The sequence below is a fragment of the Symphodus melops genome, assembly GCF_947650265.1.
Source record: "Symphodus melops genome assembly, chromosome: 7".
Taxonomy (NCBI): domain Eukaryota; kingdom Metazoa; phylum Chordata; class Actinopteri; order Labriformes; family Labridae; genus Symphodus; species Symphodus melops.
The window spans coordinates 2,035,136-2,049,006 of record NC_136697.1 but is presented as its reverse complement, the minus strand read 5'-3'; the positions used below and the strand labels follow the sequence as shown (position 1 = coordinate 2,049,006).

Genomic DNA, 13,871 nt, shown 5'->3' with positions numbered 1-13,871 from the left:
GCGCACAGGGCCAGTTATTACGCGAGGATGGAGGTCTGATGTGCTGGCTTTTTACCCCGACAAGCTTTAAGCTCTGTTTTTGCCATGGGATGCAGCTTCCCCAGGAGGACTTTTTATTTTATCTTATACCGCCCCCTGGAGCCCAGTCACGGTCTTTATTTTAGCCAGAGATGAGGCGAGTTGAGGCGGGCTATATTGTTTTATTTCCTGCCGCCCCCAGCAGCCAGCCACAGTCTTTATTTTAGCCAGGTACGGACCCCCTTTCATTGCACTGTATTCTTTTATTTTTTAAGCCACCACCAGCCCCACAAGGCCTTTGTTTTAGCCCGAAATGAGGCTATTTTCGGCCGAGGCGTAATGCCAGCGAACGTCCACCAGATGGCGGGTATGCCTCGCTGAAGTTTGACAGAGATATGGAGCTTTGACCTGCAGACTCTTTGTTTTGAGTCCTGCAGCTTGCTACAGCCTGTGTTTTAGCCAGGCACGGGCCCCCTGTCATTGCACTGTATTCTTTTAATTTTAAATCCACCACCAGCCCCCCAAGGCCTTTGTTTTAGCCCGAAATGAGGCTATTTACTGTGCATGTGTTTGATGTGCAAATGCTATGTCTGCAATAAAGCTGGTGCTGGTGTTGATGTTGATGTGATCTCTCTCTCTGTCTCTCTCTCTCTCTCTCTCTCTCACACACACACACACACACACACACACACACACACATACGGGTTTATATTACATCACGAGGACCAATGACATGCTGGTGTCTTATGGGATCCACCCTTTCTGAGGATCCTACAGCCCTAATTTTAACTTGTAAAATCATGAAAAATTTAAGAGAACACAAAAATCACTTGAAACACTGAAAACCCACAAAAAAATTTCAAACCTGAATTTTGATCCTCCTGGGGACAAAACCTGAATTCTGGTTCCTCTTGGGGACCGCTACTGTTCTGCCTATTTGCATGCAATTACAGCATTATTAAGACAGTTCACAGCTCCTGATGAACACCTACAGTGACTCTGGTTATCCAGACTGTCACACTGACAGATCAGGTTTACAATCCAAAGAATTAATGATGCCAATATATGAGTTGATAAGAGAGTTGATAAAGATTACCAGTATTATTACTTTACAGGCATATTGGTTCAACATGATCTCTCCCCGATACACAATACAAATTCTTTTAGAATTAAATCATGCAGTATCTTACAACACAATCCAACATTTGTACTGCTTTCACAGTTGTCAACGTTTGAGCAAGATGAATTATTGGTTGATTAGAGATGTGTTGTCAATAAAGTTGTTTTTAATTTAAATTGTGGTTTGGTTTGTTAATAGATCATAGTGTACCATTAGGACAACCTTGTTCTATTATGACCACAGCCTGGTCCTGGAACCTTCACTGTGACATCAAATACCTGTTCAATCAAAGATAATCAAGATTCTGTACTGAACAATGGTTTTATTGAACATCCATTAATAAAGTGATCAAAGTTAACAGATGTCCTCCAAATGTCCAACAGCAAGAACTGCCCTTTGTGCACGTTTCCATTTGATAAGAGGCAGTACCCTTAATCAACACTTGACAATTTTACTACACTGTCAAAAACAAAACGCACCTATTCATGCAAGATTTGAGTGCTTTGGACTCTGTGTCTCAATAACAAATAACACTATGGAAAAGGCCCTACAATCCAGTCAAGAGTTGCATCCTGTGTAGTGATGTATTCAGCCATTGATTTGGTATCTGTCACACATTAAATGGAAACCTTTAAAAAAGTGCATATGAAAATTTACTGAAAAGTCGAAATTTGACTGAAAAGTACGAGCACTTTTTTTTAAAGGTTTCCATTTAATGTGTGACAGAGACACCAAATCAATGGCAGAATACATCACTACACAGGATTCAACTGTTGACTGGATTGCAGAGTTGCATCCTGTGTAGTGATGTATTCTGCCATTGATTTGGTGTCTCTGTCATACATTAAATGGAAACCTTTAAAAAAAAGTGCTCGTACTTTTTAGTCAAATATTTGTGTAACCTTTGAACACTGAGCAAAATGATTTTCAAACATTTTTTAGCTCACCAAATTTTGTTTAGTTGTAGTAATGCCACACTAACATGGTGGGATGAATTAAAACATCATTTTAAACCAAGGTTTTGAACTACAATATTTTTGTAGTTTTATATGATTATAAAAAAAATCTGTGGAGTATTCAAATCTCAAAAACCCCACAACTGGCAGAAACAACAGGAAACTGTTCAAAACAAAAGCCTGACTAAATCTTTTCTTATCGTTTTGCACTTTCACGCTGAGCTGCTGTGATTCGATTTTTAACATAATACTTAACAGCCCTCCAGGTTCTTGTCTTCAGCTCTTGCTGTGATGTCTCGATGCAATTCATACATTCTGCTTTCCCAGGAACTTTCCCCGAGTCTATGAACACCTTTAGTGTTTTTTCCACTGCACGAACTTCAACATGTGTCCACGTCCTCTTCTTTGAGGTTTCTATGGCAGGAAGACAGAAAAAAAAGACAATTAGATCTATAGACCCCATTGCTAGTCTCACTCAAACTCAACACATTCACATTGTCTTAACGTCAGATTTCAAAGACCAACCAGCTTTAATAGTTGATCAGATGTGTAATTACATCAAGCGATGTCCTGAAAGCTGATATTTTGATAGAAACTAAAATGGATTACATCACCAGTTGTACTGACTGATGTGGTACTAAACCAGTTACGTATTTGTTTTGGCGTTTTTCTACAAATGCACCAATTAAAATTACCATTCAAAGTAATAAGCAAACGGCAGCTGTTTAAACTGAGCCAGGTATAGAAGATCCTTTTAGCTCGTTTATCTTGTTTTCCATGTACAATCTTTCATTTCTTTCTTTGCTTTTACATAAAAGCATCATACAGGATAAGAAATGTACCAACTACAACTTGTCTTAATAATGCTAATAATAGAAATATCTGCTAAGTGGTTCTGTATTGAAAAAGGTAATAGGCAAATAGGCAGTCCAGCTTGTGTCATACCTGCAGCAGAAGATTCATCTTGCTGTGCTCTGTCATCTATTTGGGGTCCTAAGAAAAGAATAAAGAATAAAGTGACCTAAGAAATAAGGTCAGCTTAAAGCAGGTTTTCTGTGTCAGGCAGCAGCTCTACCATCCAGCTGAAAGTATCCCATCAGTAATAACACAGGTTATGAACTCCATTCACACATTTCTGATCAATTGCCTCATTAAAAACATTATTTAGCTCATTTTGGAATACTAACACATGATTATATTAATTTTTCTGCTTTTGTAAAATAAAGTTACAAACAAGAAGCAAGAGGGAGAGCAAAATGTCAGTGTATAAAATACCATCTTCATGATCATCAGTGATGGATGTCAAAGTCTGTCTCTTAGGTGCAGAAGGGCCTGCTGAAAATAATGCAGAAAGGCAGCACTGTTATTTTGTGAATGTTAACTTAGTGCTGTGCCGTATACTGGTGTCCACGTTATATCGTCGGCCCACTTCATGACAGTATGGATTTTCAGGGCAGCGGTATACCGTCATTTCTCATATTATTCACCTTCCGGGCGTAGGGTATTTAGCTCCCGTTGCTCTTTTCGCACCGCCTGTTATACAGTTATGTGGCGATTAGATTAATTACCAAACTACTGGTTTAACCAAATCATGAAAAAAATATGTAATAATGTTAAAAAATACTGTGATACAATTTTTTTTTGCCATACCATCCAGCACTATGTTAACTTTTCCTAAAGTTTATCAAGTTATGATATTTAAAAAGTAGCATGCACAGCTTGAGTGTGAAATACCTTTCTCAAAATCATCATCGTCTAGCTGGACACACTGCTGCCTTCTTGGTGTAGAGGATGCTGTTAAAATAACAAACTCAATCCTTGTCTTTTTTTTATTTGTCAGTGTACATAAACGAGGAAAGAATGACATGTGTAGTTGGTTAGTAGGTCACCTAATGGTGTGGCATCTTCCCCAGAGTCACTGGGAGGCATTTTTCTTTTTCCTCTTGAAGATCCTTTAACAAATCAGGCATTATGAAGTTACCAATAATGCTGTCTTAATGTTCTTTAACCACATGCATCTCCCTCCTTGCCCCTGCATAAAGAAAGACATACAGCACCATGTGCTGTACAGGGCACTTGCCCAGAAGAAAGACTTAAATGTAAAAATCACCTGTTGATTGACTGCTGAAAGATGAGTCCTTGTCTGTCTCCACGTCTGAGACCTCACTGTCCATCGCTTCCAGAACTTTTTCTGAAAAACAGGGTTCAAAAGTGTGAAAAAACAAACATCTCCTCTCAGAGAAATATGAATGTAAACTGAATAAATGTGTTTACCGTTTGGATTTATTTGGATTTGGTCCAGGCTCATTCCCTTGAAGTCTGATAGGCGTCCTTGTTCAAGCGCGCACAGGACTTTGCTGACTTTAGCCAACTCCAGAGTTCCTTCAGGTAGTCGATAATACTGTCTATGAACCCGAATGTCATGGCCAAGAAAATTTGCAAGCACATCCATCTCATGATCCTTCAGGTTCAGGACCGTGGACAGTGTGGAGATCTGCTTCCTCAGCTTGGTTGAGGAAAGAGTTTCAGGATGTTTGGCTCCACATTCCTTTGCAATCTGTCTGATGGCGTCTGATCCCCTCAGGTGAGTCTCTGCTTCAGGTCTTGAGAAGAAAAAGGGATTTTCATCAGGAACACCACAGGTCCTCCGATGTTCAACCAAAGTTTCCATGGAAGAGAGCATGTCTGGTGTTAGAAGGATGGGAACTTTCCTGTTTCTCTTCCCCCTTATTTCAATGCGCTGAAAATGCTGACAAAGCTTTCGCTCCAGTGGGGAAAGTCCTTGTGCCAGATCAGAATGGACTTCTGAGATGTCTCTAAGGGTAAAGGCACTCAGTGGCATCTTTGACACCTCACCCTCTCTCCTGCGGTTGAACAAAATGACCTCACACAGAGTCAAAGCAGCAAACTTGGACCAGTTTCTCTTACTGGGATCATTTGTAAGCGTCTTTTTGTATTCTTCCCTACACTTTTCAATATGCATGTGCATCGTCTTCACATCTTCAGTGAAGGGGAGGAGATGGGGAGTGTTCCATTTAGCCTCTTTCAGAGTTTGTAGGGCTCGTGATGAAATACTCGCATCCCACTTTTTCTCATACAAACTGCGGCTCTTCTGCACATTCTTCAGAAATTCCTCACCATCAGACCCAGCCATCTGCGCCTCACACTCGAGAATATCTGAAATCTTCTTCAGGCTATGACCGAGCTTCAAAGCTAATGAAGGAGTTTTGTAAATGTTTTTGTCTTCATCAAAGCCAGCAGCATCTTTTACCGCTTCAACCACAGAGTTGAAGTTGCAGGGTATATAAAAGTCTTCCATTTTTTTAAGTTTACCAGATTTTCTCGAGTGGCAAACTAGTCTGCCTATTTCTCGCATTTTCTGTCTAATGTACTCATGTTTGGTTTTGTCATGTCCATGCTTTGCATACAAATGCTCTCCAAATCTCAAGATACTTTTCTCCTCTTTGATGATGACTGCAACTTCATCTTGATGCATAGCATTCACCAGCTCCCAAACCTTTCTGCTGACTCCTTCTGGGACTGGCTGCGCAAAGGCACAGAGCGACTGGATCCGACTTCTACCAGGCTTCTTTGTCGCACACTTTTGTGCAAGCTTGCACCTGGACATGTGTCTCCATAATGACTTTCGTTTAAGCAAAGCTTCACAGTTGATGCAGTGCATATAATCACTAGCTTTCACATGATTCTCAGATTGCTGTCTTGGGATTAGTGTTCCAGAACCAACTTTTAGAACCTCATTATTATGTGCACGATTTCCTTTGTTTCTTAACAAGTCCAAATGCAATTTCCGTTCTTTTGAGTTCACCGGAAACATTTTTGCTTGTGCCACAGCTGGTTCATTGCTGTGTTTGCGCATCAAGTGTCGTGCCATTTTATGGCAGTTCACAGGACAGTACAGACAATAGTGCTTTTTATTGTAAACTCGAGCACCATCTTTCTTTTTCTGGAGCTTCAAAACAGACACATTTCCAGAGCTTGTTTCACTTGAGAGTCCACTCTCTGCTCTCCCATCATCCTTAGCAGATAACCTGCTGGACACAGTCTTTCTGCAGTAAGTCCTCTTTGACGTCTTTTTTCTCTTCAGTTTCAGCGGTGAAATCTCAATTCTAAGATCTGATCCGTCTGAACTGCTTTCCTTTGCTGATTCTTTTGATGGACGGTATTCATCCCCACTAGTCTCAATGCAGCTTAAAGAGGTGTCCGAGTTAGCAGGCGCCCCAGAGCTTGGGTTAGGGTTAATTAATTCTTCAGTGAGCTGAAAATATAAATATAATACATGCTAAATTTTCTACCAAAACAATAACCAGTCATAAAATGTCTATGAGCCCACTGCCAAACTTTGAGTCAGTGTTAAGTATTACTGTCAGAGTATCAACAGCAAAGAGGTTAAATAGAGGATAATACAAAATATTCAGTATGTAAACTTACAAATATGGAGTCAGTTCTTTCCAGTGTTGGAAGTTCTGGGTCAACACTGAGAGCAGAGCTTGAGCTTTCAGGAGTTAATATCTCTGTACTGTTACCACTGTTGAAGCTTGTTTCCTTTGTTGGAAAAATAGTAATAGAAACCACAGTCAACATTGGCCACCATAATACACAGAAAGGTGATATAACACAATTAGATCCTTTGATTAACATACTGTTCTAACTTTAAAAGCAAGAAGTTTTCATCAAGTTAGTGTCAAATTAAATGTCAGGGGCTGCAGTCGGCCAGACCCAGTTTAATGGCAGTCTGAGGGCCTGGCTGTACTTAGGATGTAAACAAAGCAGACTTCTGATTAGTCAATAAGAATCAATAAAACTGACAGTGCAGCGTTTTTAAGACAATGTGTTCAAGGCCCCTTCACACAACTAAGGCATAAGTGTCTCTATTCATATAAATGCAGCTGCACATCCACTGTGCTACGATATGTTGTATGTTCTAATTTCCTGGTGGGTTGCTGCTGATTTATAACAATAACTGTTGAATACTTACCAAACTGTTGAAAGGTGCTAGGTGTTCAGGAGAAGGTTCTGATGCAGCCTGCTCCTCTGCCTCCTCCTCTTCATGAGGCTTCATCACGAAGGGCTAAAGAGGTAGAGCACACAGAAGTTACTGCTACAGTTTCTGATGTTGTGTCTGTACACACACAGTGAGATAGCATCATGGTGGAATGGTTTGGTGCTGATACAATGAACTAGGGCTGAACATTAGGATGTGATGCAGAGATCGAGATGACAGATCACTGCCACGGTAAAGACCACTGACTTAGATAGTTACACATTTGATTCAAATTCCAATTCTGCAACCTAAGTCAAGGAAATCCTGATAGACTCTATTGATTCATTTCTTAAACACATGGTAGGTTGGTGCAGTACTTGTGTATATCATGCGCAGGGTCGGGAGGATTTCTATAAACATGTATTCTGATACAGTTACTAGTTAAAAAATGTAATCAGTAATGTAATCCAAGTACCATAATATTAAAGTAATGTAACTTGATTACTTTCAATTACTTTGGATTTTTCCAATACAGAATAAGCTAATAAAATCAAAAGAAACTAAATATCAATAAAATGACTAATGTTTGTGTATTCTGTAAGACAGCTGAACATTGTGAGCTTGTAAATGAAATTGAGAAAACCAAGTTTAGGCAGTAGCTTATAGTCCTACAATGAAAATGTTCTTGACCACATTGTTCAGTCTATTAAGCAAAAAGTAAACAGCTTCTTTTACATGGCAGACACAATATGCTCCATTATAGTTCACAGTATGGATTAAGAGCTCCCATAATGCTGTTTTAAACACACAGTGTTCACCTGCCACATTTTCAACAAAAATGCCAAACAAATGAAAGATAATGAACATCATGATGTAAATTCAGACAGTGGGCTTTTTCCCAAAGAAGCTACAAGGCAGCAATGGTAGTAATGTATGACGTGGTTAGCATTGCTTTCCCGGGTTTGTATTTGACACGCAAACGATACATTAATGTACATTTTTATGTACGTGAGAGAAACTTTGCCAGTGGTGGGTGTGTGGTGTGGGATTTTCACATTGATGTGAATGCAGAGGCACCAACTTTAATTACAGGCAAATCAGCGCCATTGTTTAACAAAACAATCCCTCCCAACCCCACACACCATATCAGCATCACAGGTCAAAATCACAGGTTTTAAAATTGTAATCCTGCATAATAATCCCAAATTTACTAAATGTCATTGTCATCTGATGTTTTTTTCTGTAACTGTAGTACAGTTACCTTTTTTATTGCATCATAATCACATAAGGTCGTTACATGTATTCCGTCACTCCCCGAGCCCGATCATGCATTATGTGTGTGGAGTGGACTTCCTTGAGCTTACCGAGCTGTTGGAGGCTGGCACTAACTCAGATGTCTTATCCTGTGGTGACGTACAGTCCCTTTCTTGGTATGGCAGTCCTGAGGACTAAAATATAGACACCTGCATGACCTAACAAAATAACACACAACTAAAACACATTGTGTAAGAGGCCCTCTGAAATAAGTTAGAGTCATTATACAACATCAAGCTTTCAAATGCTTGCATGAACCATTTTCCCCTATGTTTACTATCTACCGCAGATAGGTGCATGAGGAATTATACAATTATGCAATTTCTACCATAATATAAATGACCTAAAAAACTGCAGGGCTAGTGATATTCTTAATTTTCTTTTCTGGCAACAACTGAGTACAGTTTGCTTACGTTCTTACCTTCATGCAACATCAATATTATATCAGATGTGAATAACAAAGACCAATCATCTTTACCTCGGTTTGGTGATCCACATACTCCATGTACTTGGATAAGCACTTATCATGATGATCCCTCAAACGCTGTAAGCGTGCAGAAAACCTAGACAGAGTACTCTGTCTGCAGGACATAAAAACAAGAACAAAACCATCAGGGAGTGCAGGTACATTTTTACTGGAGTTATGTCACTGGTCTGATGCAGCTGACAAGCTGCTTTGTTTACATCACATGCACATTAACTTGCATATTAACACAGCAGACTGAGGGTATCTGCTGTTAGCTACACACACACAGACTGTACGTCACACGTCAGCAGTTTCACACAGCACACTATCAATAAATATTATCCTTATCCTGATCCTTACTGAAGAGTGAAAATAGTTTGTTGTCCATGGTGCTACTGCCAGTTTCAATTTAATAATTTAGGTGCCAGAGCTTAGCTCCAGACTCCCACTTTAACCCCTTGAAATATCAGAGCAAAAATCTAATTTATCAGAAAAAATTTACAAACGTTGTCTAATGAGAAGCTAACTCATGTTGACTTTCTAGCTACTATAGAAATGAGTGAGGTCTTAGCAGCTAACGCGCTAGCCACAATGCTAATCGTTATTTCTAGCTAATATAAAAACTATTGAGCTCTTAGCAGCTAACGCGCTAGCCACAATGCTAATCGTTATTTCTAGCTAATATAAAAACTATTGAGCTCTTAGCAGCTAACGCGCTAGCCACAATGCTAATCGTTATTTCTAGCTAATATGAAAACTAGTGAGCTCTTAGCAGCTAACACGCTAGCCAAAATGCTCATTATTATTAATAATTTATGTGACAAAAACTGTAAACTTACTTAGATTTCCCGTGTGTTAATGTTTTCCTCCGTTTGCTGTGTCCACCTGTCTCCATCCTCTCTCCAACCTGATTGACCTTCTCCTCACTTGCAGTTAGGTTGTGTGAGTGGGGGAGGGGCAGAGGTCAGATGGGGACTGCACGTGTCAGGAAGTGTGTCAGACCCCCCCTGTCATTGCATGATTAAAACAAACTAGAAATAAAATATTTCAGATAATTATCCTACAATATAACTTAATTAAGCTGTGCTGATGTCATCATCCTGTTTAGAAAATAAAATTGTGATCCTGTCTGTTTTACAAACCCACACTGTCACTCTGAGTGGGGGATGGGCATAGGTGCGTTGGGGACCGCAAAAATCTGGAAGTGTGTGTCAAGTTGATCATATTTACTGTGTTGAATGCGCAGGGTTTGTTTTTTAACCCTTTACAGGGCATTCATTAAAATACTTTGAAATTCAAAAATTAAACCTCATAGTGTTATTCAGGGACATAACAGAATTTCATTACTGTTATAACATTTTTTTTTTTTTAAATGTTTTTAAAAAACAGGAGCCTGTGAGCAGTCAGAGGTCAAAGGCCAAACCGCCAACCTTTAAATGCTTATAATAGTAAAACGGCTGCGCCGATTCTCTTGAAAATTTAAATCTTGGTAACACTCTGCACGACAAACAAGCCTGCAGGGTTGATGCATTTCTAAAAAATCCCTTTCTTGGAAAAAACACACTATACCCCAGCTTTACACACACTTGGAGAAATGTTTTCAACTTTATTTCACCAGAATATGTTGAAGCACATGACAGAGATGCAGAATCTACATTTTCAGACTCGTAACTGCTCCACATGAGCTCTAATGGCAGAAAATCATGATTTCCTTCAATTAAGACTCTATTTGGCTCCCGTTTGGGAACGGAAGTACCTACGGCTCCGAGCTCGGTGTATGTATATCTTCATTGCCCCACCATGAAGCAGTAGAAATTTCAAGTCCCTAGCCGCTACGGAACCCAAGTTACGGCTCCAGACTCGTTTCAGGTGGGGGGGGGCAGTCCAAGACCCAACTTTCAACGGCCCCGTGCTCGGGCTCCTTAACACCCAGAGGTCTGAAATTTTCAGAGCATGACCCCAGCGAGGGCCAGATGACGTGTGAGGAATTCTGTAACTGTAGCTCTTTTCCTTGATTTTTGACCCTTGAATCAAATTGAGAATCACAGATGGTGTTAGCTCCATCATGTCCAAGACCCTGATTTATTCTGAATCCAAACAGAGCAACTTTTTTTCTGGACCACCTAGAGGGCCCAAATTTTTATATGTTGTACAGGGGCCCCAGGCGGCCCCTCCTGTTGTGTTTTCACACCCCTCGCTCCTTTCGTCTGGCCACATGGAGGCGCCAAAATTGAGATTTTTTCAACTTTACGGCCCTGCCAATCCGTCAAAATCAGTCCAAATCAAGTGAAATCTTCAGGAGGGACTCTGATTTAATCAGGGAACAACATATCCCAAGCTGGGCCCGCCTCCATCACCCGTTAGCTAACTTGTTTGTGGGCGGAGCTATCGACTCGCTTCCACCACTCTATGAATTGATAATTCAGGGAGATTGCACAGTCCAAAAATCAGGCTCTCAGCTCATTCAGGGGCCTCCTGATTTCAAAAGAGCAAAGGTCAACATTGGAATTTGAAAAATGTGTCTTTTTTGCCGCCATTTTGGACTGGAACCACGCAAAGCTCCACATTTAAAATTAGTAGTTGCCCATATAGCCAACATCAATCAACCAAATTTTTGTGCTTGTAGCCATCACCAAATTCAAATGAGAGTCAATAAGGTGTTTTCCCGCCAGAACCGACCCTTACCTGACCCCAACCCATGTGTGATTGACTAATCGACTCGGTTACACCACAACACGATAGAGCCTTATTTGGAGATCAGCCGGTTCAAATTTCAGGTCTCCCGCTGTTCCAGGGGCCGAACAGAAGCCTGTGAGCTGTCAGAGGTCAAAGGCCAAACCGCCAACCTTTAAATGCTTATAATAGTAAAACGGCTGCGCCGATTCTCTTGAAAATTTAAATCTTGGTAACACTCTGCACGACAAACAAGCCTGCAGGGTTGATGCATTTCTAAAAAATCCCTTTCTTGGAAAAAACACACTATACCCCAGCTTTACACACACTTGAAGAAAAGTTTTCAACTTTATTTCACCAGAATATGTTGAAGCACATGACAGAGATGCAGAATCTACATTTTCAGACTCGTAACTGCTCCACATGAGCTCTAATGGCAGAAAATCATGATTTCCTTCAATTAAGACTCTATTTGGCTCCCGTTTGGGAACGGAAGTACCTACGGCTCCGAGCTCGGTGTATGTATATCTTCATTGCCCCACCATGAAGCAGTAGAAATTTCAAGTCCCTAGCCGCTACGGAACCCAAGTTACGGCTCCAGACTCGTTTCAGGTGGGGGGGGGCAGTCCAAGACCCAACTTTCAACGGCCCCGTGCTCGGGCTCCTTAACACCCAGAGGTCTGACATTTTCAGAGCATGACCCCAGTGAGGGCCAGATGACGTGTGAGGAATTCTGTAACTGGAGCTCTTTTCCTTGATTTTTGACCCTTGAATCAAATTGAGAATCACAGATGGTGTTAGCTCCATCATGTCCAAGACCCTGATTTATTCTGAATCCAAACAGAGCAACTTTTTTTCTGGACCACCTAGAGGGCCCAAATTTTTATATGTTGTACAGGGGCCCCAGGCGGCCCCTCCTGTTGTGTTTTCACACCCCTCGCTCCTTTCGTCTGGCCACACGGAGGCGCCAAAATTGAGATTTTTTCAACTTTACGGCCCTGCCAATCCGTCAAAATCAGTCCAAATCAAGTGAAATCTTCAGGAGGGACTCTGATTTAATCAGGGAACAACATATCCCAAGCTGGGCCCGCCTCCATCACCCGTTAGCTAACTTGTTTGTGGGCGGAGCTATCGACTCGCTTCCACCACTCTATGAATTGATAATTCAGGGAGATTGCACAGTCCAAAAATCAGGCTCTCAGCTCATTCAGGGGCCTCCTGATTTCAAAAGAGCAAAGGTCAACATTGGAATTTGAAAAATGTGTCTTTTTTGCCGCCATTTTGGACTGGAACCACGCAAAGCTCCACATTTAAAATTAGTAGTTGCCCATATAGCCAACATCAATCAACCAAATTTTTGTGCTTGTAGCCATCACCAAATTCAAATGAGAGTCAATAAGGTGTTTTCCCGCCAGAACCGACCCTTACCTGACCCCAACCCATGTGTGATTGACCAATCGACTCGGTTACACCACAACACGATAGAGCCTTATTTGGAGATCAGCCGGTTCAAATTTCAGGTCTCCCACTGTTCCAGGGGCCGAACAGAAGCCTGTGAGCTGTCAGAGGTCAAAGGCCAAACCGCCAACCTTTAAATGCTTATAATAGCAAAACGGCTGCGCCGATTCTCTTGAAAATTTAAATCTTGGTAACACTCTGCACGACAAACAAGCCTGCAGGGTTGATGCATTTCTAAAAAATCCCTTTCTTGGAAAAAACACACTATACCCCAGCTTTACACACACTTGGAGAAATGTTTTCAACTTTATTTCACCAGAATATGTTGAAGCACATGAAAATTTCAGACTCATAACTGCTCCACATGAGCTCTAATGGCAGAAAATCATGATTTACTTGAATGGGTAGGTGTGATGGGTAGGTGTAAAAGCGCTTTGAGTAGTCGGAAGACTAGAAAAGCGCTATACAAGCTCAAGTCCATTTACCATTTACCATTCCTCAGAATGCATGAGTCATTCATTTGGGCTGCTTCTATTGATTTCTGATAGATACTGTACATTACAGCTTGAACTTACCCTTTCAATTTCTTCAAAATTGTTGTTCCTCTGAATCTGATTCAATCATAACAGTTGCCTTTTATAGTGTATTCCTCGTAGAATTTAGTATTAGCATTGAATGGTTACATATACTGCACATAGTCATTAAAGTCCCCCCAAAGAAAGGACTTGTTTTGCTGTCATTTACTAAACTTCCGGAATTTATTGAGGTAAGAAAAGCAAAACGATATTACAAAAGTATATACATATATACAATATTCAGTTTTATTATGATGATGATTATTATTAGAATTATTATTATCATGCC

The 13,871-nt window shown here is 40.6% G+C and overlaps 1 protein-coding gene and 1 long non-coding RNA gene across 2 annotated transcripts; both read right to left on the bottom strand.

The window, feature by feature from the left end:
* Positions 1-2,301: 2,301 nt before the first annotated feature.
* Positions 2,302-4,266, bottom strand: LOC306826762. The gene is made up of 6 exons (XR_013779486.1): positions 4,205-4,266; positions 3,984-4,046; positions 3,829-3,888; positions 3,370-3,429; positions 3,040-3,087; positions 2,302-2,508 (listed from the first exon to the last, which is right to left on the bottom strand). It is a non-coding gene; the product is annotated as an uncharacterized lncRNA (long non-coding RNA).
* A 33-nt stretch (positions 4,267-4,299) lies between these two features.
* On the bottom strand, positions 4,300-10,140 carry LOC306827166 (uncharacterized protein; the record flags this gene model as incomplete). Its single annotated transcript, XM_079348835.1, has 7 exons — positions 9,716-10,140; positions 8,889-8,991; positions 8,461-8,544; positions 7,091-7,183; positions 6,544-6,657; positions 4,369-6,370; positions 4,300-4,328 (listed from the first exon to the last, which is right to left on the bottom strand). The coding sequence occupies exons 1-7, from the start codon at positions 9,769-9,771 to the stop codon at positions 4,300-4,302; spliced, it is 2,481 nt and encodes an 826-aa protein (XP_079204961.1). The 5' UTR covers positions 9,772-10,140.
* Positions 10,141-13,871: the final 3,731 nt, after the last annotated feature.